The 26,397-nt window shown below is 42.9% G+C and overlaps 1 protein-coding gene and 1 pseudogene across 1 annotated transcript; both read right to left on the bottom strand.

Moving 5' to 3' along the window:
- Positions 1-4,806: 4,806 nt before the first annotated feature.
- LOC121543324 lies at positions 4,807-11,781 on the bottom strand (annotated as a pseudogene).
- Positions 11,782-15,084: 3,303 nt separating this feature from the next.
- Positions 15,085-21,147, bottom strand: LOC121543319 (zinc finger protein 567). Its single transcript, XM_041853112.2, has 2 exons — positions 20,827-21,147; positions 15,085-17,241 (listed from the first exon to the last, which is right to left on the bottom strand). Exons 1-2 carry the CDS (start codon positions 21,017-21,019, stop codon positions 16,643-16,645), a joined length of 792 nt encoding a protein of 263 aa, XP_041709046.2. The 5' UTR covers positions 21,020-21,147; the 3' UTR covers positions 15,085-16,642.
- Between the last annotated feature and the right edge of the window lie 5,250 nt (positions 21,148-26,397).

The following is a 26,397-nucleotide window of genomic DNA, read 5'->3' as shown; positions in this document are numbered from 1 at the left end:
TCTTGTGGCTGAATGGAAGCAAATCAGGGACGGGAAATCTCGAATGTCTTAATTATAGATCACTCCGACTTTCTCTGTTCCCTATTTCTATCATGTTATATATTAGCCACTATCAGTATCAACCGTCAGTAGGCCTAACAACAACACATGTTCAACTGCCATAGTCTACATCAGGGGTGTCAAACTCATTTTAGCTCAGTGGCCACATGGAGGAAAATCTATTCCCAAGTGGGCCTGACCGGAAAAATCATGGTATATATAACTTAAAAACAACAACTTCAGATTGTTTTCTTTGTTTTAATACGATCAACATACAACATAAAGCTGGAGCCTGAGGACAGTGTGTCCAAAATAGTACAAGCACAACATCACTATTAATCATAAAACACGTCAAGTTTATTTGAAAATTCTAAAGAAAAAGAACACACAAACACACAATGCCTCAGTCATTAACAGAACTGTTTCACAGATCACAGAACTATATCAGGTGTCATTTCTCAGGCAGAAATGTAGATAAAAATAATGAAATCCTGTTCCCCAAACAAGTGCAAGAACCACAGAGTCAAGAATAGGTTAAATATACAAATAAAATAAAATCAATTAAAAACAATAGCACATCAACATAAAAACATAAACATAAATCTGAAAGCGTTGCTCAAACTCCCGTAACAGTCCCGTTATTTTATCTTTGAACCGCTTCATGTCTGCCACATGTTGGGTCGCGCACACATTTTTCAGACAGGGGAAGTGAGCTGCATCACCACCGGCAAGTTGCGTCTCCCACAATGACAGCTTCAACTTGAAAGAACGTATGCTGTCATAATACAACTTTGTTGCGCCCTTGCAGCTGTTTGTTCAAGTTATTCAGGTGCTCTGTAACATCCACCATAAATGCAAGGTCCTGCATCCATTCTGCGGAATGAAATTCTAACACTGGTTTGCCCTTTTCTTCCATGAACTGTTCAATTTCTTCTCGTAAATCAAAGAAACGCTCAGCACAGCACCTCGGCTTAACCATCTTACCTCAGTGTGGTATGGCAGGCCATAGATGTGGTCTTTCTCTCTGAGAAGGCTGTCAAACTGACGGTGATTCAGGCTTCTGGATCGGATGAAATTAACAGTTTGGATGACCACCTTCATGACGTTATCCATCTTTAATGACTTGCAACACAAAGCCTCCTGGTGCAAAATACAGTGAAAAGTCAAAAAATCACGTCCTCCATTTGCAGATTGCACTTTCTCTCTGAACTTTGTCACAACGCCTGCTTTTTTCCCGATCATTGAGGGCGCACCATCTGTAGCCAGGCTGACAGTGCGGGACCAGTCCACTCCGACCCTGTCCAGCGTGCCGACGAGTGCGGTAAAAATATCAGCTGCTGTCGTTGTATCTGTCATCGGCACCAACTCCACGAACTCCTCGGTGACGGTCAATGTGTCATCAACTCCGTGGATGAAAATGGCCAGTTGTGCAACATCTGTAATGTCCGTGCTTTCATCAATTGCAACCGAAAACGCAATAAATGACTTTACTTTTTGCTTCAACTGGCTGTCCAAATCCACTGAAAGATCGGAAATCCTGTCTGCAACTGTGTTTCTTGTCAGGCTGATATTTGCAAAAGCCTGCCGCTTTTCAGGGCACACAATCTCCGCTGCCTTCATCATGCATGTTTTTACAAATTCACCCTCACTAAATGGTTTTGAAGCCACTGCGATTTCATTAGCAATGAGGTAGCTAGCTTTCACTGCAGCGTCACTGATGTCTCGGCTGTGAGTAAACACAGACTGCTGTTTCTTCAGACCCGCCAACAGTTCATTCACCTTTTCTCATCTCCGCTGTCCTTGAAAGTTGTCATATTTGTCGGCATGAAGACTCACATAGTGACGACGAAGGTTATATTCTTTCAGCACTGCAACATGCTCTGAACACACCAAACATACAGCTTTCCCATTCAATTCCGTGAATAAATAGGATGACAATTTTTCTTGGAACACTGCACTCTGCGTCCACTTTTCTCTTTTTTGACAGAGACATATTGGGGCAATGAGGGTGCCAAAGCACATAATGTTAAAAGTAGAAGCCGTAATAAATATCGCGGGCAAAACAAAGTAACTCATTGGCTGCACGTGCTTGACCTACTTGCTCTGCCCCGGTATAAACCGTTTGCTTGCTTAACACAATTGCTATTGCGCCATCCAGTGGACGCAATTGGAACAGCAGTTTATTTTATTGAAAAATTGCAGCGCATTTTTATACTTTTTTTTTTCTCCAAAATCATCTCGCGGGCCGGATTAAACCCGTTTGCAGGCCTCATTCGGCCCGCGGGCCGTACGTTTGACACCCCTGGTCTACCTTATCATTCCATTTCATTAAATTTTTTCGTTTACCTTCATTTGCTTTCTCTGTGAACTCTTTCACGGCCGTGTGTTTTTGCTGAGGATCATTAGCTGCAGTTGATAATATACCCAAAAGGGTAACACTTGACACCTAGCGTCATAACGCGTTATGACACGGTCATAACCATGTCATAACAGCTCACATAACGTGTCATAACCTGTAATAAAATGGTCATAACACATATTTATACCTGTTGTGACATATATTGCGTTATTTTATGGCTGGTTATGACAACTACATAAGAGTGTCAAAACCCACAAAACGAACAAGGCAAAACATTCCATTACACCATAGCCTACTTGTTTATGTTTATATAACATTTTCTCAAATGTATCATATTAAATGATCATTGTAATTGTGCACACATTGATGTCAGACATGCACCTACCCCAATAGTCTGTTTCTGATGACTGATGAATGCAGGTGCAGATTTTAGGAGCAGGACAAGACAACTATTTGACTGATGACTGACATAAGAGCATTTACTGTACCTGATGGGCATATCTGGCTAATATGATTATGATGGTCATAATAATTCTTGACAGTGTCATAAAGTGTATTTTCTTAGTCCAAGTATAGTGACACAGGATGGTCATAGTGCTTCTTGACTGTCATAAAGTGTATTTTCTCAAATGTATTTAAAATATGATGGGAAAAAAATATTAAAGAATTCATTACAACAACAAAGGATTTAAGAAACAAACTTTCAAACTAAAAGTAATTTCTTGGCAGGGTTATGTCAGCTGTTATGACACTAGGTGTAAAGTGTTACCAAAAAAATACTAATTTGGAAAGTATTCTGACCCCTTGACTTTTTCCAAATTTTTTACGTTACAGCCTTTTTCTAAAATGGATTGAAAAAATAATAATTCTCAGCAATCTACACACAATACCTCATTATGACAAAGCGAAAACAGGTTTTTAGAATTCTTTGCAAATGTATTAAAAATAAAAAACTGGAAATACCTTAATTACATAAGTATTCAGACCCTTTGCTATGAGACTTGAAATTGAGCTCAGGTTCATCCTGTTTCCATTGATCATCCTTGAGATGTTTCTACAACTTGATTGGAGTCCACCTGTGGCAAATTCAATTGATTGGACATGATTTGGAAAGGCACACACCTGTCTATATAAGGTCCCACAGTTAACAGTGCATGTCAGAGCAAAAACCAAGCCATGAGGTCGAAGGAAGTGTTCGTAGAGCACCGAGACAGGATTGTGTCGAGGCACAGATCTGGGGAAGGGTACCAAAAAATGTCTGCTCCATTGAAGGTCCCCAAGAACACAGTGGCCTCCATCGTTCTTAAATGGAAGAAGTTTGGAACCGTCAAGACTCTTCCTAGAGCTGGCTGCCTGGCCAAACTGAGCAATCGGGGGAGGAGGGCCTTGGTCAGGGAGGTGACCAAGAACCCGATGGTCACTCTGAAAGAGCTCTACAGTTCCTCTGTGCAGATGGGAGAACCTTCCAGAAGAACAACCATCTCTGCAGCACTCCACCAATTAGGCCTTTATGGTAAAGTGGCCAGACGGAAGCCACTCCTCAGTAAAAGGCACATGATAGCCCGCTTGGAGTTTGCCAAAAGGCAACTAAAGACTCTCAGACCATGAGAAACAAAATTGTCTGGCAGCATTCCTATGGTGAAGCATGTTGGTGGCAGCATCATGCTGTGGGGATGTTTTCAGCGGCAGAGACTGGGAGACTAGTAAGGATCGAGGCAAAGATGAATGGAGCAAAGTACAGAGAGATCCTTGATGAAAACCTGCTCCAGAGCGCTCAGGACCTAAGACTGGGGCGAAGGTTCACCTTTCAACAGGACAACGACCCTAAGCACACAGCCAAGACAACACAGGAGTAGCTGAATGTCCTTGAGTGGCCTAGCCAGAGCCCGGACTTGAACCCGATCGAGCATCTCTGGAGAGACCTGACAATAGCTGTGCAGCAACGCTCCCCATCCAACCTGACAGAGCTTGAGAGGATCTGCAGAGAGGAACGGGAGAAATTCCCTAAATACAGGTGTGCCAAGCTTGTAGCGTCATACCCAAGACGACTCAAGGCTGTAATCGCTGCCAAAGGTGCTTCAACAAAGTACTGAGTAAAGGGTCTGAATACTTATGTAAATGTGATATTTCAGTTATTAATTTTTAATACATTTGCTAACATTTCAAAAAAAACGTTTCTGCTTTGTCATTATGTGGTATCGTGTGTAGATTGATGAGGGAACATTAAAACAAAATCAATTTTAGAATAAGGCTGTAACATAACAAAATGTAAAAAGTCAAGGGGTCTGAATACTTTCCGAATGCACTGTAGGTCCCTGAAAGTGAAAGCTAGATAAATTGACCAATCTGATACTGACTGATGTTTTTCACTCCACACACAACTCAATTTGTTTTGTTGTCAAGTGCCAGAAAATAGAACATAACATTTATTTACAAGTTGGATGTGAGAAGAAATCCACAATGATATAAAAGTATCATGTTGTTTTCACTTTCACTTCAGGTGGAAGCTTTTGTTGTACTCACTGCAGTAATATCATGTATGCCCTTTAGTGTGACTGCTCAAATGTCATGTAAGGCTATGTTTATAACTAAAACATCTGCCACATTATTTGCACTGGTAAGATTTCTCCCCTGTGTGAACACACTGATGAAGTCTTAAATAGCTCAATGTGATGTAACTTTTCCTGCATACAGGACACCTATATTGTTTCTCCCTGTATGAGCTGTCATATGTGATGTCAATTCTATCTTCTGGTTGAAGGATTTGTCACATTGTTTGCACTGATAGGGTCTCTCCCCTGTGTGTATCCTTGAATGGCTGGTCAAGTTGCTCTTATGGTTAAACATTTTGCCACATTGTTTGCACTGATAGGGATTCTCTCCTGTGTGTGTCCTTGAATGGATGGTCAAGTTGCTCTTCTGGTTAAACCTTTTGCCACATTGTTTGCACAGAAAAGGTTTCTCTCCTGTGTGTGTCCTTGAATGGATGGTCAAGTTGCTCTTCTGGTTAAACCTTTTGCCACATTGTTTGCACAGAAAAGGTTTCTCTCCTGTGTGTATCTTTAAATGCAAGATCAAGTTTCCCTTACGTGTAAAGCTTTTGCCACATTGTTTACACCAATATGGTTTTTCCACTGTAGCAGAGCAGTCTGGATGAACGGAGAGGGGCTGATCACTGGTTGGTTCTGGTACTTTGTAGCCCACTCCATCAGGTTCTGTTTTAATCTCTTCAATTATGATGATAGGTAGAATACCCCGCTTTCCGTCATCCACAGTTTGGTTTTGGTAAAGATGTGAGGGCTGAGGTGAGTCCTCCTGACTGAGTCTGAGCTCCTGTTGTTCCTCTTTAATCTGTGTGGGTTCTGGGTCCTCCTGCCCCAGACTGGGGCTCCACTCCTGCTTACAGTTCTGCTGCTCAGGGGGAACAGTGGGAGTGAGTAGCTGGAAGTCTGGAGGGAAAAAAATACATTAAATCAATATTGACTTATTATCGTAATAAGAAATCTGTACTTCTACTTGGAAGGCCTGTCTGTGCTAAAAAAAAACAAGACGATGTTGTCTAGTCTACACTGGTGGGAAGCATGAACATGAGCTCCCTGTAAGGGTGAAGGAGGCTGAGATTGCCAGGATAAGCTGTCCAGTGTCTCTTATGCCAAGGCAGCGAAAAGAGTGAAAGAAAGTGCTAGTGGGTCGCTTGCCATGGTGGAGACACCATAGTCTAGTGCTGTGGGTGCCGTTCTCCAGGTGCAGGATCCAGATACCCTCGTCGTGAAAAAGGGGGACTTTGCATTTATCGACTGCCGGAGTGGATAAGAACTCAAGAAAGATCGATATCATCATATCTGCAGCTGAACACTTCTTGGGATTGAAGGATGTCATGGGCGAGGGGCTGCACAGAGTATTGGCTGGAGCAGTTCCGTCCTGTCAGGTCCCCAGTAGGGTTCTGAGTGCATTTTTTTTTTAAATTGATTTTTGTTCCTTATTTTTAAAATGTTTATTTTTGGGGGGTCCCTCCAACTGGTAATTACTAGTGGGAAATTCATCTATCATTCCTGATCTCCCATTTATCCCACATGCTGAACTCTGACGTCACACATTAAGGAAAGTATCTCAATATTGGCATTTTTGGCCGGTAAATGCAACAACAAAACATTATTTATAAAAAAGCAATCTATGAATATGGTTTTTGAACACAATAATTTGTTTGTGAGCATGATAGCTGTACTTTTAGTTTATGGTTGAAGCAGCTTGTTTGCCATTAGCCAATCGTCGTTTCTCAACTATTTCAAAGCATGTGAATGCATCCAACTCGTATTTACCACTTCACATCTAGTAATTACCACCTTCCCACTTGGTTATGAATGAAGCATCTACACCAGAGACAGTATAGAAACCGAGACTCCTCATTGGCTCACATTTTCTGGTTGGCGCATAAGTAGACTAGCCTCATTTATAACCGTTGCAAAATTTCACACTAAATATCCGCGTGCGCCATTTCTGAAATGATTGCGCACATACACAAATATTTAGATTGATCAACTTGGCACACGCCATACATACGCATGTTACTGTTATAAATCAGACCTGTCCTGAACGTGAACGAGCATTAAAACTCAGCCTGAAAAACGCCCATCATTCACCTTGTATGGTGACAATAACGCCCTTATTTGCTGTATACTTTAAAAGTATTCGAATTAGGCCGAGGCAATTTTCTAAAGGAAATAGCAATAGCGAACTTGATCAAATGTCTTTGGAGTTGATGGCAGAATGTTCAACTTTTGCAGTGACATTTGCTGTAGGCCTAGGCTGACAGACAAAAAGTTTATGAAAGACAACAATTGCAAATGGCTGTGGACCTGTAAACAGATCGTTTGAATTTTAATAGGGCCTAATGTTTTGCATTGACTTTTTCTCGAACCTATGCTGCACTGCCCGCGAATTCTGAAACATTGTCTACTTACAGTGGTAGCCATACACACTTCAATTCAAAAGATCAACTGTCTGTTCACTTGTTAAATTCTACTTTGTGTTATAAACCACACTTCCTTTCTGATGTATAGAGCAAAATACTTGAAATAATAGCGTATCTAATAGGCCCAGTTAAATGAGAGATACACATGGTAATTTGTTGGAGGCTATGGTTACTTCGTGAATATGAACCCATCATGGCCAGAAAAGGTGAAGAATTTATTTTACAATGGTTATGAAAAGGTATGTGTATAAAGCCAATATTGTCTACTGAAGAAATTAGAAATTACAGTATTCAGACATAAGCTACAGAAGGAACCCACACCTTAATAACCTGCGCTCCGGATCGGATGGCATACTGCAAAATACTTGAAATACTGTTGCTTATCTATTGACTGCTGTGAAGTGGGTCCAACTAAATGAGAGATGGGACGAATGGTATCCTTGTTGTAGGCCTATAGGCTACCTCGTGAGTATGAAACCATCGCAAAAAGGTGAGGAATTTAGCCTAGGAAATATACAGTGGGGAAAAAAAGTATTTAGTCAGCCACCAATTGTGCAAGTTCTCCCACTTAAAAAGATGAGAGAGGCCTGTAATTTTCATCATAGGTACACGTCAACTATGACAGACAAATTGAGATTTTATTTCTCCAGAAAATCACATTGTAGGATTTTTTATGAATTTATTTGCAAATTATGGTGGAAAATAAGTATTTGGTCACCTACAAACAAGCAAGATTTCTGGCTCTCACAGACCTGTAACTTCTTCTTTAAGAGGCTCCTCTGTCCTCCACTCGTTACCTGTATTAATGGCACCTGTTTGAACTTGTTATCAGTATAAAAGACACCTGTCCACAACCTCAAACAGTCACACTCCAAACTCCACTATGGCCAAGACCAAAGAGCTGACAAAGGACACCAGAAACAAAATTGTAGACCTGCACCAGGCTGGGAAGACTGAATCTGCAATAGGTAAGCAGCTAGGTTTGAAGAAATCAACTGTGGGAGCAATTATTAGGAAATGGAAGACATACAAGACCACTGATAATCTCCCTCGATCTGGGGCTCCACGCAAGATCTCACCCCGTGGGGTCAAAATGATCACAAGAACGGTGAGCAAAAATCCCAGAACCACACGGGGGGACCTAGTGAATGACCTGCAGAGAGCTGGGACCAAATTAACAAAGCCTACCATCAGTAACACACTACGCCGCCAGGGACTCAAATCCTGCAGTGCAAGACGTGTCCCCCTGCTTAAGCCAGTACATGTCCAGGCCCGTCTGAAGTTTGCTAGAGTGCATTTGGATGATCCAGAAGAGGATTGGGAGAATGTCATATGGTCAGATGAAACCAAAATATAACTTTTTGGTAAAAACTCAACTTGTCGTGTTTGGAGGACAAAGAATGCTGAGTTGCATCCAAAGAACACCATACCTACTGTGAAGCATGGGGGTGGAAACATCATGCTTTGGGGCTGTTTTTCTGCAAAGGGACCAGGACGACTGATCCGTGTAAAGGAAAGAATGAATGGGGCCATGTATCGTGAGATTTTGAGTGAAAACCTCCTTCCAACAGCAAGGGCATTGAAGATGAAACGTGGCTGGGTCTTTCAGCATGACAATGATCCCAAACACATCGCCCGGGCAACGAAGGAGTGGCTTCGTAAGAAGCATTTCAAGGTCCTGGAGTGGCCTAGCCAGTCTCCAGGTCTCAACCCCATAGAAAATCGTTGAGGGAGTTGAAAGTCCGTGTTGCCCAGCGACAGCCCCAAAACATCACTGGTCTAGAGGAGATCTGCATGGAGGAATGGGCCAAAATACCAGCAACAGTGTGTGAAAACCTTGTGAAGACTTACAGAAAACGTTTGACCTGTGTCATTGCCAACAAAGGGTATATAACAAAGTATTGAGAAACTTTTGTTATTGACCAAATACTTATTTTCCACCATAATTTGCAAATAAATTCATTAAAAATCCTACAATGTGATTTTCTTGATTTTTTTTTCTCATTTTGTCTGTCATAGTTGACGTGTACCTATGATGAAAATTACAGGCCTCTCTCATCTTTTTAAGTGGGAGAACTTGCACAATTGATGGCTGACTAAATACTTTTTTTCCCCACTGTACCTATTTCTAATTATTTTAAAAGTTAAACTAAATAGACTTTCTCTCCTCACTAATGAAAAATTATTGCATCTTGTTATTAACCGGTTTATTGTTATGAATAAGCGTGTCCATCATATGCCCCTTTTCCACAAAATACTAATCTACTTGCAATGCAATACTTCAACCACTAGAAAGTGTGCGTACGCATGGTCTAAAGTTTGCGGGAAGGTGAGCTCATTTTCACGTCAACTTCAGTTTTTATAAATGCCAACTTTTATGTGAAAACTAGTGCACGCATGTTTTGTGGTATATTTTGCAAGTACCCGCAGTTTATAAATGAGGCCCCAGATCCAGCTGTTATCGCATTGGTGACTATGAAAGAGCCATAGAATCTGACCGAAACTGACAGACAAAAAGGTTATGAAAGACAACAATTGCAAATTGCTGTGGACCTGTAAACATATCGTTTGAATTTAATAGGGCCTGTTTTGCATTGACTTTTTCTCGAACCTATGCTGCACTGCCCACGAATTCTGAAACAGTGTCTACTTACAGTGGTAGCCATATACTTCAATGCAAAAGATCAACTGTCTGTTCAGCTGATATCGCATTGGTGACTATGAGACAGCCATAGGATGTGACTGAATATTACTGATTCTCCCCAAACACAGTAACTGGAGTAAATGTGGGGCGATATAAGAAGCGGAAAGTATTCTGAGCCCAAATTGAAGTTTTTCCAAAATTAGTAGAAAAACAACTTTGTTCGAGGTCTGTGCTAGTTCTTAAAAGCGCCTGTGGCAGTTCTTCTGCCTGGGTTGCGTTCAGTACATAAAAACGTAAATTAATGTTAAATTGAACGGAAACGATGCTGAACGTTCAATTGAATGGAAAAAGGTTGGGTTGTGGGTTCAAAATGCACCGCTGCCCTTTAAATACGTCACTTATTGCTTCAAGCCACACCCCGGCACACCCACCGAACAGAACAAACGTATCTCAAAGTCTGTTCAAGAACGTACAAGACAAACCGTTCCGCAACGTAGAAAACTTTCAAACGAACCGCTAGGCGGTATTGCCTGATACATACGGGTGTGACCATGAGGGGATTCGATGCATGCTCCTGGTGAAACGGGTTTTACGTTGATTGCATTCAATTTGGAACCGGGCTGCCTCCCGGGCGTGAGCCAGGTGTCCCATTCTGGCCGATGAGCAAAGTTGCCTCAAAACAAAAGTAATGTAGGTTAAGCACGTGGAGTAATGAGTAGGATTCTGTTTTGACATGCATAAGTGATTGCTTTGGATAAAAACGATTTATCTGCCTTCCCAATGAAAACTAGTTTGAAAATTCGAACATATATTTTATGGAGAAGAGATGTATGTTTCTGAATGCTCCATTGTTGCAGGGATGTAGCTCAGTTGGTAGAGCATGGCGTTTGCAACGCCAGGGTTGTGGGTTTGATTCCCACGGGGGTCCAGTATGAAAAAATAAAAATAATCTATGCACTCACTAACTGTAAATCGCTCTGGATAAGAGCGTCTGCTAAATGACTAAAATGTAAATGTAAAATGTTGACAATATGACCGAGCAGCGCAGATTACCATTAGATTTTAGTAGGGCGTGCCTCCCTCACCGGCCGGGCTACCGGTTCAACCGAATCCCCTCAGTCTGAAATCGCAAAAAGTCCTGCATCACTATGGTAACTGCCCTCTGAGCCGCCATAATTCAACTAGTCGTTCCGTTTCCATTTAATTCAACGTTGCACTCCTTTCTGTCGTACTGAACGCAACCCCTGGTCTACACTACAGCACCTGATTCAATAAAGCAATGTTGGCAAACCAGGGGTTTATTCATTACACCGATTCTGTTGCAAAACGTTTCTTAAACGGAAGCAAACGGAACGGGAAGGGACCTACCGGAATTTGTTCAAATGTACTAATGATTACTCCTCTGAGTTGCGTTCAGGGAGCGAATAGCAAAACGTGCCTCATACATTGTCTAGCAACATTATTCTACAAGTAAAATATTGTTACAACTCTAACGTTAACTCGCTACAGACCTGTTCTGTGTAACTTTATATCTTGTTTAATAACCATGTCCATCTCCCTCCGTAGACGCTCGTTCTCCTCTGCTGAACGGAATATTTCTTCCTGATACTCTGCTATGGTCTTCTCTACGGCCTCGAATATCTCCGCAGCAGCCGCCGACAAACGCTCCGTGACGAACACATTCAGCAACTGTAGTTTGGACATATTGGCGAAGGCAATGAAAATCTAGCTGTTTGTTTTATCTGCTTCAGCCTAGCGTGTTTACGGTACTTGGTACCTTTGTAAAAACAACGTCACGTGATGTGTTTTCACCAACCGTGGACAGTGTAAAAGAGACTGCATTACATTAGCGCCACCTGACGTCTTGGAGCACGTCAAACATTGTCAAACCATGTCAGGGGGCCATCAATTAACTGGGAGAAGTTTAAAATGCCCTCAAGGCAAGCAACAAGAGCCATGTCGTCTGCATATTTGAGTGAGGTCATTGTTTTTGCATGCCATTTCATTTGTGTATACGGAGAACAGGCGTGTGTGCTCTGTGGTAGATACAGTGGTGAGGGCTTCCTGAAGCCAGCAGTGTCCTGGAGGGGAGGTCCCTGAAAGTGAGAGCTAGATTCAGTTTACCAATCTGATAATGACTGATGCTTTCCCATCCACAAATGACACAATTTGTTCTGTTATCAATTTCCAGAAAACAGAATGTAAAACTTATTCACAAGTTGGATGTGTCAAGAAATTCACAATGACAAAGTATGAATTTATTGTTTAAACTTCAGATTCACTTCAGGTTGAAGATTTTATGTATCCTCTTATGAGTGCTCATATGAGACTTCAAGTTTCCTTTCAAACTAAAGCATTTGCCACATTCTTTGCACTGGTAAGATTTATCCCATGTGAACACGCTGATGACATCTTAGATACACTATATAAACTTAGCAAAAAAAAACGTCCCTTTTTCAGGACCCTGTCTTTCAAAGATAATTAGTAAAAATCCAAATAACTTCACAGATCTTCATTGTAAAGGGTTTAAACACTGTTTCCCATGCTTGTTCAATGAACCATAAACAATTAATGAACATGCACCTGTGGAACGGTCATTAAGACACTAACAGCTTACAGACGGTAGGCAATTAAGGTCACAGTTATGAAAACTTAGGACACTAAAGAGGCCTTTCTACTGACTCTGAAAAACACCAAAAGAAAGATGCCCAGGGACCCTGCTCATCTGCGTGAACGTGCCTTAGGCATGCTACAAGGAGGCATGATGTGGCCAGGGCAATAAATTGCAATGTCCGTACTGTGAGACGCCAAGACAGCGCTACAGGTAGACAGGACAGACAGCTGATCGTCCTCGCAGTGGCAGATTACGTGTAACAACACCTGCACAGGATCGGTACATCCGAACATCACACCTGCGGGACAGGTACAGGATGGCAACAACAACTGCCCGAGTTACACCAGGAACGCACAATCCCTCCATCAGTGCTCAGACTGTCCGCAATAGGCTGAGAGAGGCTGGACTGAGGGCTTGTAGGCCTGTTGTCTGGCGAGGACCTGCCTTACATCACCGGCAACAACGTCGCCTATGGGCACAAACCCACCGTCGCTGGACCAGAGAGGACTGGAAAAAAGTGCTCTTCACTGACGAGTCACAGTTTTGTCTCACCAGGGGTGATGGTCGGATTCGCGTTTATCGCCGAGGCCTGTACTCTGGAGCGGGATCGATTTGGAGGTGGAGGGTCCATCATGGTCTGGGGCGGTGTGTCACAGCATCATCGGAATGAGCTTGTTGTCATTGCAGGCAATCTCAACGCCGTGCGTTACAGGGAAGACATCCTCCTCCCTCATGTGGGACCCTTCCTGCAGGCTCATCCTGACATGAACCTCCAGCATGACAATGCCACCAGCCATTCTGCTCGTTCTGTGCGTGATTTCCTGCAAGACAGGAATGTCAGTGTTCTGCCATGGCCAGCGAAGAGCCCAGATCTCAATCCCATTGAGCACGTCTGGGACCTGTTGGATCGGAGAGTGAGGGCTAGGGCCATTCCCCCAGAAATGTCAGGGAACTTGCAGGTGCCTTGGTGGAAGAGTGGGGTAACATCTCACAGCAAGAACTGGCAAATCTGGTGCAGTCCATGAGAAGGAGATGCACTGCAGTACTTAATGCAGCTGGTGGCCACACCAGATACTGACTGTTACTTTTGATTTTGACCCCCCCTTTGTTCAGGGACACATTATTCCATTTATGTTAGTCACATGTCTGTGGAACTTGTTCAGTTTGTGTCAGTTGTTGAATCTTGTTATGTTCATACAAATATTTACACATGTTAAGTTTGCTGAAAATAAACGCGGTTGACAGTGAGAGGACGTTTATTTTATTGCTGAGTTTATATATAAAAGTATGTGGACACCCCTTCAAATTAGTGGATTTGGCTATTTCAGCCACACCCGTTGCTGACAGGTGTATAAAATCGAACACAGCCATGCAATCACCATAGACAAACATTGGCAGTAGAATGGCTTTACTGAAGAGCTCAGTTACTTTCAATGTGGCACCGTCATAGGATGCCACCTTTCCAACAAGTCAGTTTGTCAAATTTCTGTCAATTTTCATGGTTCGGGCTAGGCCCCTTAGATCCAGTGAAGGGAAATCTTAACGCTACAGGATAAAATGACATTCTAGACGATTCTGTGCTTCCAACTTTGTGGCAACAGTTTGGGGAAGGTCCTTTCCTGTTTCAGCATGACAATGCCCCCGTGCACAAAGCGAGGTCCATACATAAATGTTTTGTCGAGATCGATGTGGAAGAACTCGAATGGCCTGCACAGAGCCCTGACATCAACCCCATCGAACACTTTTGGGATGAATTGGAACGCTGACTGCGAGTCAGGCCTAATCGTCCAACATTAGTGCCCAACCTCACTATTGCTTTTGTGGCTGAATGGAAGCAAGTCCCCGCAGCAATGTTCCAACATCTAGTGGAAAGCCTTCCTAGAAGAGTGGAGGCTGTTATAGCAGCAAAGGGGAGGACCAACTCCATATTAATGCCCATGATTTTGGAATGAGATGTTCGACGAGCAGGTGTCCACATACTTTTGGTCATGTAGTGTACCTTAATGCGATGTCAATTTTCCTGCATACAGGACAGCTACTATATATGTTCTCACCCCTGTATGATACTACTGCACTGTTGGAGCTAGGAACACAAGCATTTCGCTACACCCGCAATAACATCTGATAAATATGTGTATGTGACCAATACAATTTGATTTGAACTCTCATATGCAATGTGAATTGTATCTTCTGGTTGAAGGCTTTGCCACAGTCTCTACACTGATATGATCTCTCCCCTGTGTGTATCCTTGAATGGATGGTCAAGTGTCCCTTACATGTGAAGCTGTTGCCACATTGTTTACACCGATATTGATGTTTTCGTGAGAAGACCGATTTTCGTGATGTCTCATGGTCTGACAAACACCGCTCTAGCTCTGCCACCTTTCACCGCAGATGCGGAAGTGCGACATAGGCGGATTGAGACGCATTCCAATAAATAAATACGATAAATCAGATTTTTATGGGTTATTTTTTTATTATGTTACTTATATTGACGCACCGCTGCTTCAATGGACTCTAGGGGGTTAAACTGGAAAGGTAGTTTGTTTGCTGCATTATGTCAAAACAAATGTGATAGGCTACATCAATATTCTAACATGCAGCTGTCAAAACATATATGATAATGCCCCAAATGTCCTGTATGTCATTGTTAAACAATTTAATAAGAACTCCTGTTGTTTAGAAAGATGAGATTAGAAAACATTGTTGTCCATTAAGTTTGCACAGAATGGACGTGTCTTTGGCGCTCTGGCTTGCATTAAAATGATGAAAACAGACAAAACAAACATTGCACAAAGCATTTAACATGTCAGTTCATCAGAGTCTTATTTAGAATTGTCACTGCGGAGGGGATTTCTCCAGCCATTCTACCGTGCGAGTGTTACCTTTAGTCTCTGACCGGACGGCAGCATTTGGAAGGATACATGCAGTGCTTTCCTTGTAATGTTCTGTGTGTACAGTTCTTGGAGTTGTGGCTGTTTTGCTGCTGACTATTTTGCTGGCCTGATTGACAACTTGTGCCAGTTTACTCCTGTCCCTGAACGAGAGGTTCCCATAACAGGTGGAGATGTTGAAGGTGAGAACACTCTTGATCAGGTATCTTTACACCATGGTAGTGTGTGTTTGCTTGCATTCAAACGTATTAGCTTCCTAAGTAGGAAGAGACGCTGCCTTGCCTTCTTGTAAATGAGGTCAGTGTTTTCCTGGAAGTTGGGTTTGTGGTCTAAAATCGTCCCCAGGTATTTAAAATCGGTGTCTTACTCCACGTCCTGTCCTTTCATGGTGACATGCGCTCTCTTTCGAGAGAGGGGCTCCCGTTATTCCGCATCTTACCACCAAGGCATAGTTCTTTAGTCTTGGTGAAATTGACGTCAATTAAGCTATTGTCAAACCATGTCACAAGGCCATCAATTAACTGGGAGAAACTTGAGCTGGATTTGCCTCCAGGCAAGAAACCAGAGCCATGCCGTCCACATGCAGGTATTTGGTGAAGGTGAGGTCACTGTTCTTTCATACCATTGTAATTTGTGTATACGGAGAACAGGCGTGTGTGCTCTGTGCTAAACACAGTGGTGAGGGCTTCCTGAAGCCAGCAGTGTCCTGGAGGGTCGGTCCCTGAAAGTGAGAGCTAGATTCAGCTAACAAATCTGATCCTGACTGATGCTTTTCCCTCCACACACATTACACAATTTGTTCTGTTGTCATTTGCCAGAAAACAGAACATAATTATTCACAATTACTTTCAGGCTGAAGCTTTTGCAGCACTCAGTGCAGTAATATTATTCAAGCCCTTTAGTATGAGTGCTCATATGTGATGTTAGGCGATGTTTATAACCAAAGCATTTGTCACATTCTTTGCACTGGTAAGGTTTCTCCCCTGTGTGAACACGCTGATGACGTCTTAAATAGCTTAATGTGATGTAACTTTTCCTGCATACAGGACAGCTATATGGTCTCTCCCCTGTATGAGCTGTCATATGCAATGTCAATTCTATCTTCTGGTTGAAGGCTTTGTCACAGTCTTTGCACGAATATGGTCTCTCTCCTGTGTGTATCCTTGAATGGACTGTCAAAGCTTCCCTTCTGGCTAAACCTTTTGCCACATTGTTTGCACTGATATGGATTCTCTCCTGTGTGTACCCTTGCATGCCTGTCCAAATCGCCCTTCTGCATGAAGCGTTTGCCACATTGTTTGCACAGATAAGATTTCTCTCCTGTGTGTGTCCTTGAATGGATGGTCAAGTGACCCTTACATGTGAAGCTGTTGCCACATTGTTTACACTGATATGGTTTCTCCACTGCAGCAGAGCAGTCTGGATGAACTGAGAAGGGCTGATCACTAGTTGGTTCTGGTACTCTGTAGCACTCTCCATCAGGTTCTGTTTTGACCTCTTCAATTATGATGATAGGTAGAGTGCCCCGCTCTCCGTCATCCACAGTTTGGTTTTGGTAAAGATGTGAGGGCTGAGGTGAGTCCTCCTGACTGAGTCTGAGCTCCTGTTGTTCCTCTTTAATCTGTGTGGGTTCTGGGTCCTCCTGCCCCAGACTGGGGCTCCACTCCTGCTCACAGTTCTGCTGCTCAGGGGGAACAGTGGGAGTGAGTAGCTGGAAGTCTGGAGGGGAAAATATATATTCAAATCAATATTTTGACTTATTATCTTGATACAATATCTGTAATTTTTGCCTCTCTGTGCTCAAAAATAAGACTATTTTGTTGACTGGTCTACACTACAGCATGGAAAAGGCTTTATGGACACTCCTGACATACAAAAATATATTTAATTTCAGAATTAGTTCGAATTAGGTTAAGTTTATGGTTAGGGTTAAGGGTTTGGTTAGGGTTAGGGTTAAGGTAAGGGTCAGTTTTAGATTTTGGTTAGTTGTTTACAGGACAGGTGTGTCCTTATAGCCGCTACCCCAGCACGTGATTTAACAATGCAATGTTGGCGAACCAGAGTTGCGTTCAACGGTGCAGCATAGCCAGAGAGGAAAACGGTTTCCACTAGTTACCACAGCCACGTCGTCAAAATTGGCTAAATCGCAAAAAAATCACGAAAAGCGAAAATGTGCTTCTTGATCTTAATTTATGGATAGGGTACTGCTGTGGTTAAGGTTAGGTTAACATTTTAAAGATAAATATTTTAAATATGCGGGGTTTATGGCATTGTGGCTGTGGTAACTAGTGACGACCAAGGAAGAGACGAAGCTCTTTGGCATGGGAGACGCTTTACGGACACGCCTGGTGCACAAAATGGATGACGTATGTCGCGTAGAGCGAGTGGAGTGGCGACGAACGGATTCTGTTCAGTCAGTCATTGTAACCAGCCCTCCCCAGCTAGCTACAGTAGTTCTCTTTTGTTTTCGTAACGGGTCGCCAAACGACCTATGGGAACTCTGGAGCTCTGTCAGTGACCATCGGGTTCTTGGTCACCTCCCTGACCAAGGCCCTTCTTCCTCAATTGCTCAGTTTAGCCGGGTGTCCAGCTCTAGCAAGAGTCTTGGTGGTTCCCTTCACGTGATGTGATTGAGACGCTTAAATGTGGAGAATTTGAAACTTCTCTGCCGAAGTTGGAACTTGGGAGATTGTTCAGATTCATTCCATTTTTATCTGAGTAACCAACAACCATGGATAACCACAAGGAGAATAAGGTGAGGAAAAGTCCATGTCAGTCAGGCCCTTCTTTTTTAAAGAAACACAATTTAATTATCTCTCTATTTGAGCAAAATAAGTGTTTTTGTTGTGATCACAAGAAAATCCTAACAATTCAGGTAAAGAGCACCAGTCAGGCAGAAACATCTGAATGCTCTTTCAATTAGTTTCCCTGGCTGATATGGCTGCTACTTAGAAATACTATAACAGTAAACAATTGGATGACATTCACTGCTATAAACCTGTCTCCAATATAATCGCATAGTTTACACAGACCCACCATGGACCTTTGACAAATAAATCTCTGTGTGAAAAGGCGTCCCATGGTCTGTTTTTGTCAACGAGCTCAATGTATTCCAAACACTGGTGGTAATCAGATGATCCCAATAATTCAGCTAGTATACGATGGTGCAGTCGGAAAGTATTCAGACCCCTTGACTTTGTCCACATTTTGTTACGTTACAGCCTTATTCTAAAATTGATTACATTGTCGCCCCCCCCTCATCAATCTACACACAATACCCCATAATGACAAAGCAAAAACAGGTTTAGAAATTTTAATTTATTATTTAAAAAATGAAATATTCCATTATTAAGTATTCAGACCCTTTACTCTGTACTTTGTTGAAGCACCTTTGGCAGCAATTACCACCTCTATTCTTCTTGGGTATGACGCTACAAACCTGTATTTGGGGCGTTCTTCTCTGCAGATCCTCTCAAGCTCTGTCATGTTGGATAGGGAGTGTCGCTGCACAGCTATTTTCAGGTCTCTCCAGAGATGTTCGATCGGGTTCAAGTCCGGGCTCTGGCTGGGCCACTCAAGAACATTCAGAGACTTGTCCCGAAGCCACTCCTGCGTTGTCTTGGCTGTGTGCTTAGGGTCGTTGTTGTTATCCTGTTGGAAGGTGAACCTTCGCCCCAGTCTGAGGTCCTGAGCGCTCTGGAGCAGGTTTTCATCAAGGATCTCTCTGTACTTTTCTCCGTTCATCTTTCCCTTGACTAGTCTCCCAGTCCCTGCTGCTGAAAAACATCCCCACAGAATGATGCTGCCACCACCATGCTTCACCGTAGGGATGGTGCCAGGTTTCCCCACAGCATGATGCTGCCAACACCATGCTTCACCGTTGGGATGGTGCCAGGTTTCCTCCAGACGTGACGCTTGGTATTCAGGCCAAAGAGTTCAATCTTGGTTTCATCAGACCAGAGAATCTTGTTTCTCATGGTCTGAGAGTCCTTTAGGTGCCTTTTGTCAAACTCCAAGCGGGCTGTCATGTGCCTTTTACTGAGGAGTGGCTTCCGTCTGGCCACTCTACCATAAAGGCCTGATTGGAAGAGTGCTGTAGAGATGGTTGTCCTTCTGGAAGGTTCTCCCATCTACATAGAGGAACTCTGGAGCTCTGTCAGTGACCTTCTTCCTCGATTGCTCAGTTTAGCCGGGTGTCCAGCTCTAGGAAGAGTCTTGGTGGTTCCAAACTTCTTCCATTTAAGAATGATGGAGGCCACTGTGTTCTTGGGGACCTTCAATGCTGCAGAAATGTTTTGGTACCCCTCCCCAGATCTGTGCCTCGACAATTCTGTCTCGGAGCTCTACGGACAATTCCTTCGACCTCATGGCTTGGTTTTTGCTCTGACATGCACTGTCAACGGTGGGACCTTATATAGACAGGTGCGTGCCTTTCCAAATCATGTCCAATCAATTGAATTTACCACAGGTGGACTCCAATCAAGTTGTAGAAACATCAAGGATCAATGGAAAGTCTAATACCAAAGGGTCTGAATACTTATGTATAGCTGTTTTTTACTTTCAATAAATTTGGAACAATTCTAAAAACCTGTTTTCGCTGTGTTATTGTGGGGTATTTTGAGTAGATTGATGAGGGGAAAAAATTATTTCATCAATTTTAGAATACGGCTGTAACGTAACAAAATGGGGAAAATGGGGAAGGTGTTTGAATACTTTCCGAATGCACTGTATGTTCTACTTACTACTTAAAGATATTTTACTTATTAAGTCAAAGACGAAATTAACTGCAACACACTGGTCTCAAATATATTAGCATAACTAGGCTACACTGAACCACGGCGGATCCAATGTATGAGAGGCTTTTTTTCATATTAAAATGTGTCCCAGTGCAACATACCTAGTTTTGCCCACTGGGTAGGGCGAGGCTTACGGAGCGCTCTTTGAAATAAGCACTCGTAACGCAGTATTCCAACGGATCGAGTTTGTCGTTACGTTAGCTAATTGGCAGGTCACGGTGATATCTAGAATGGTGATACTACAAGTTATTTCTCCCTCGCCCATCGAAATAAACATCACTTTCTTTTACACGTTTTAACTACAGCTATGCGGTTGTTGACATCTAGCCAGCATAAACTTGTCTCATCAGGACGACTGACAACCGAATCCATTCGTCTCAACTGCGCGATATACGTCATCAATTTTGGCATGTCAGTTTAGCTTCTCCCCTTTGGCATATCACAACGTGCCACATGAATCTAGTCTCTTATAAGTCAAATCTCGTTACAACTGTATTTCGCTACAAACCTGCTCTGTGTAACGTTTTCTGTGGTTTGCTAACCATGTCCAACTGCCTCCGAAGACGTTCGTTCGCCTCTGCTGAACGGCAGATTTCTTCCTGATACTCTGCTATGGTCTTCTCCACGGCCCCGAATATCTCCACAGCAGCCGCCGATAAACGCTCGGTGACGAACACATTCAACAACTGTAGTTTGGACATATTGGCGATGGTTATGAAAGTCTAGCTGTTCGTTTTATTCAAGAAATGTTGGTTGAAACCTCTCTCACTGACTCTGCGTACCGGCCGATAGCGACCTTTGAACAATGGACGGTGTTTTCCTTTCAGTAAAGGTTGTCGGTGAAAAAAAGACTGAATTACAATAGCGACACCTGCGGTCTTGGAGCATTTAATGGAAAACCAGTTATTGGATGCAATCCCCACACCAAATTGAGTTTAGATTTCTAACTGTTGTCAGTCAGCATATTCCAAAATATTTCCTGTTATGGTACAACGAGATCTTTGAGCCACATTACCTGGACCAAGATGAGTTTTGCCCTCAGTTTCAATATGGGTCCCATGCCTTTGTCTTGTCTTTTAGTACCTTCTCATTAAAGCTGCAATATGTAACTTTTGGGGCGACACGACCAAATTCACTTAGAAATAGTAGTTATAGATCTGTCACTCATTGAAAGCAAGTCTAAGAAGCAGTAGATCTGTTCTATGTGCAGTATTTCTATGCTTCCCGTTCTTATGTTTCGTTTTTGCATCTTTTACTTTCGATTTTGTACAACAGCTTCAAACAACTGAAAATACAATGTTTTTGGTTATGGAAAATATATTTCACAGCGGTTTAGATGGTACAAGGACTCTCTACACTATACTTGCTTATTTTGTCACATGAACTTAAATTAGGCGAACTATTACAATTTTAGCAACCAATAAATGGCGGAGCGATTTCTGTATAAATCAAATCGTATTTGTCACATACACGTGTTTAGCAGATGTTATTGCATGTGTAGCGAAATGCTTGTGCTTCTAGCTCCGACAGTGCAGTAATATCTAACAAGTAATATCTTAACAATTTCACAACATATACCTAATACACACAAATCTAGTAAGGAATGGAATTTAAGAATATATACATATGGACAAGCAATGACAGAGTGGCATGAACTAAGATACAGTAGCATATTATAGAATATAATACAGTATATACATATGAGATGAGTAGTGCAAGATATGTAAACATTATTAAAGTGACTAGTGTTCCATTTCTTAAAGTGGCCAGTGATTTCAATAGGCAGCAGCCTCTAATGTGCTAGTGATGGCTATTTAACAGTCTGATGGCCTTGAGATAGAAGCTGTTTTTCATTCTCTCGGTCTCAGCTTTGATGCACCTGTACTGACCTCGCCTTCTGGATGATAGCGGGGTGAACAGGCAGTGGCTCGGGTGGTTGATGTCCTTGATTATCTTTTTGGCCTTCCTGTGACATCGGGTGCTGTAGGTGTCTTGGAAGGTGGGTAGTTTGCCCCCGGTAATGCGTTTGGCAGACCGCACCACCCTCTGGAGAGCCCTGGTACGGCAACTGCACCGCCCGCAACTGCAGGGCTCTCCAGAGGGTGATGCGGTCTGCCGAACGGTGATACAGCCCGATAGGATGCTCTCAATTGTCTGTCTGTAAAAGTTTGAGGGTTTTAGGTGCCAAGCCACATTTCTTCAGCCTCCTGAGGTTGAAGAGGCTCTGTTGCGCCTTCTTCACCACACTGTCTGTGTGGGTGGACCATTTCAGTTTGTCAGTGATGTGTACGCCAAGGAACTTGAAGCTTTCCACCTTCTCCACTGCGGTCCCGTCGATGTGGATAGGGGGGTGCACCCTCTGCTGTTTCCTGAACTCCATGATCATCTCCTTTGTTTTGTTGACGTTGAGTAAGAGGTTATTTTCCTGGCACCACACTCCCAGAGCCCTCACCTCCTCCCTGTAGGCGGTCTCGTCATTGTTGGTAATCAAGCCTACTACTGTTGTGCACCCCCAAAGTTTCTAACGCCTTGAACACACCTACAGTGTCATTGGGCAAAATGGTACGCAGCATCATCTGCATGTGTGCAACAAAAGTTAAACTTTCATCTTCTGCCACCATTTCCTTCAAGCCATCTACACATCCAATTTGATGCATACGTTCGATAAATCCAATGTATGCACCACACAGAAAGCACTGCAACTGCCTTTGCAACGCAATGCTGCAAGGCAAACGCAGTGTTCCATTGGAAATTCATGTAGTTCTGGTGTACCAAAATGCAATGACGCTGTCGGTGTGATCGAGGCGTAAAACCCAGAGGCGCAACATCTCGAGTCTTCCGGGACGCTTGCAAAACAGACCAAGCAGAGGTGAATTGAAAAAATCTTCCATAGTTGTTAATTTTCTCAATCTAAAGGCACAACCTTGATTCGAGCCAATGTCTTAAGTAGTTTAACATGTTATTACTCCAACCTTGTGAAAGTGACACGTTTTAATTAGGGGTGTAACGATTCGTTTTAACAACGATTCGATTTGTATCACGATTCGTGGTTGTCGATACGATTCAAGGACGATATTGGTTCATTTAGAATGATACGATCCGAAACGATTCAGTGACTTGAAATCGATTCAGTAACCTTTTAGCCAAAAATTCAACCAGTGTGACTGAAATAAATACCTGGATACTGGACAGTGCAGGTGAAGTTTCCTAGATTCCTGTTTCTTGTAAGGACCGCAATGGTGGCTTGATAATTTCTCGCTCGTCGGCTTCTCCTCTGTCGTCCGCCATGCTATGTTTTGTTGTCTTTGCGCCTTTGCGCTGCTGCTGGCGCGGGCGATGACGTCACGGATAGGCAGACTGAATCGAGTAATGTTTAAAGCCTTTATCATTAAAAGTGCTAAGAAAAAACATCCATATAAAGTCTGACGTGCTTAAATCCAATGGGTTATTTCCTAGTATCGATACAATCTATTTATTACATTTTAAAACGATGTTAGATTGATATATGTTGTCCAAAAGGCCAACTCGCCGAGCACAGATCGATGTAGTTGGATCATAGGAATATAAATCGATACATCGATGTAGTAGATGGATCGTTACACCCCTAGTTTTAATTTATCAAAAACAACTTTATATGGAAGGAGTGCCTTTGATTTGACAGCCTGCACATGCGCAGTTCGGGGTGAGATGACCGTTAGACCCGATTACGTGTTTCTGAGCATGTGCTTAGCTAGCCAATGACGCCATGACATCGCCTACAAGTGTGATCGGGATTTCTATTGGAGAAGCAGTTTCTGCCCCTCTTCATACTGTACTGTCTTTGGTGCACCTTTAAAACATAATGTCCCAGGAGACACCAGCTGGGAGGAGGTAAATGTTGACCCTAACCAGTAACACAGGGTCAGGGGTTCTATTCACAAAGCGTTTTAGAGTAGGGGTGCTGATCTAGGATCAGTTTAGCTTTTTCAATTATAATGAATGGACAGGGGCGATCTGATCCTAGATCAGCACTCATCTGAGATCCTTTATGAAAACGGGCCCAGATATTTTTCCATCTGCCTTATGGTTCAGGATAGGGTTGGGGTAGGAAGCAGGGAATAGAGCGAATAGAGGATGTATTAAACCTGCCTAATATGAACTATCACAGAAATCATGTTCAACAGAGAAAAAGAGGGTTTCACTATGACATCCATTTAAAAAGAAAGCTTTATTAAAACATACAAAATATTTGCTGCATTATATGTTGTCAACAAAGACGTAATAGGCTACAATTGAACAAGGACTCCTGTTGTTTAGAAATCCAAGTGTGTGCTCTGTGGTAGACACAACAGTGAGGGCTTCCTGAAGCCAGCAGTGAGGGAGTTTGATTAGGCTGAACCGTGGTGCACCGGGCTATGGCCTGTCATGTGACCGAGCAAACGCGGTGAGGGAGGAGTGGCTCATGCCCGTGAGGCAGCCTGGTCTCAAAAACGGATGCAATCACTTTTCACCTGGTGCAAACTCCGCCCACCCGGGCCAGCATAAACAAATTCCCTCATTGTCCTGGCGGGTAGGTATCTGAAAAAAGTGAGTGCTAAAATGAGCTTACAAATCTGATACTGACTGATGCTTTTCACTCCACACACACTGTTACGTTCCTCAGCTAGAAAACCAAATAATGTCGCTCAAACAGAAGGGGGAACTAACAAAAAGTCACTGACAACAACCAAAACAGGCAGGGTTTTAGGAGGGGTTCTGAAAGACAGTCGTGGGGGTGTCCACTTTAAGTTGACTAGCCACAACAACTGGAACCTCAATGACACCCACCATGAGCGCCCAAGAAGAGGCAAACAAAAGAAAAACCCAAACCAGACTTAAAGACACGAAGCAATCCAAAAAGTTTAGCAAAAATATAAACAGGGAAAATCCGACAAAGGAACATTTTAAGGAACATTTTTCTATGAATCAAATAGGGAGAGCCAACTAAAAGGTGTTGACCGGACCGCCACATTTCTCAAGACAACTGGACCACTGGGCCAGCCACTCTTAAATATCACGTGGGCCAGCACAGGTGTAACACATACTGACTAACTAAAGTGCTATACATGCTAAAGTCCAACCTCAAAACATCAATGGAAAAACCAAAACCTGTATCACACAACTACAGTGGGGAAAAAAGTATTTAGTCAGCCACCTATTGTGCAAGTTCTCCCACTTAAAAAGATGAGAGAGGCCTGTAATTTTCATCATAGGTACACGTAAACTATGACAGACAAAATGAGAAAAAAATCCAGAAAATCACATTGTAGTATTTTTTAATGAATTTATTTGCAAATTATGGTGGAAAATAAGTATTTGGTCAATAACAAAAGTTTCTCAATACTTTGTTATATACCCTTTGTTGGCAATGACACAGGTCAAACGTTTTCTGTAAGTCTTCACAAGGTTTTCACACACTGTTGCTGGTATTTTGGCCCATTCCTCCATGCAGTTCTCCTCTAGAGCAGTGATGTTTTGGGGCTGTCGCTGGGCAACACGGACTTTCAACTCCCTCCAAAGATTTTCTATGGGGTTGAGATCTGGAGACTGGCTAGGCCACTCCAGGACCTTGAAATGCTTCTTACGAAGCCACTCCTTCGTTGCCCGGGCGGTGTGTTTGGGATCATTGTCATGCTGAAAGACCCAGCCACGTTTCATCTTCAATGCCCTTGCTGATGGAAGGAGGTTTTCACTCAAAATCTCACGATACATGGCCCCATTCATTCTTTCCTTTACACGGATCAGTCGTCCTGGTCCCTTTGCAGAAAAACAGCCCCAAAGCATGATGTTTCCACCCCCCATGCTTCACAGTAGGTATGGTGTTCTTTGGATGCAACTCAGCATTCTTTGTCCTCCAAACACGACGAGTTTAGTTTTTACCAAAAAGTTCTATTTTGGTTTCATCTGACCATATGACATTCTCCCAATCCTCTTCTGGATCATCCAAATGCACTCTAGCAAATTTCAGACGGGCCTGGACACGTCTGGCACTGCAGGATTTGAGTCCCTGGCGGCGTAGTGTGTTACTGATGGTAGGCTTTGTTACTTTGGTCCCAGCTCT

Source organism: Coregonus clupeaformis, chromosome 28, assembly GCF_020615455.1.
Source record: "Coregonus clupeaformis isolate EN_2021a chromosome 28, ASM2061545v1, whole genome shotgun sequence".
NCBI lineage: Eukaryota > Metazoa > Chordata > Actinopteri > Salmoniformes > Salmonidae > Coregonus > Coregonus clupeaformis.
The sequence above is the reverse complement of the archived record's forward strand: the minus strand, read 5'-3'. Positions and strand labels throughout refer to the sequence as shown.

What these genes read in the sequence shown, in the direction of transcription:
- LOC121543319 (XM_041853112.2), bottom strand. Translation starts at nt 21,019, where the DNA reads ATGTCCAAACTACAGTTGTTGAATGTGTTCGTCACCGAGCGTTTATCG. An exon ending in GAAAACGTTACACAGAGCAG is followed by an intron (nt 17,242 to 20,826) that starts GTTTGTAGCGAA and finishes TTTCCCCTCCAG; the next exon opens with ACTTCCAGCTACTCACTCCC.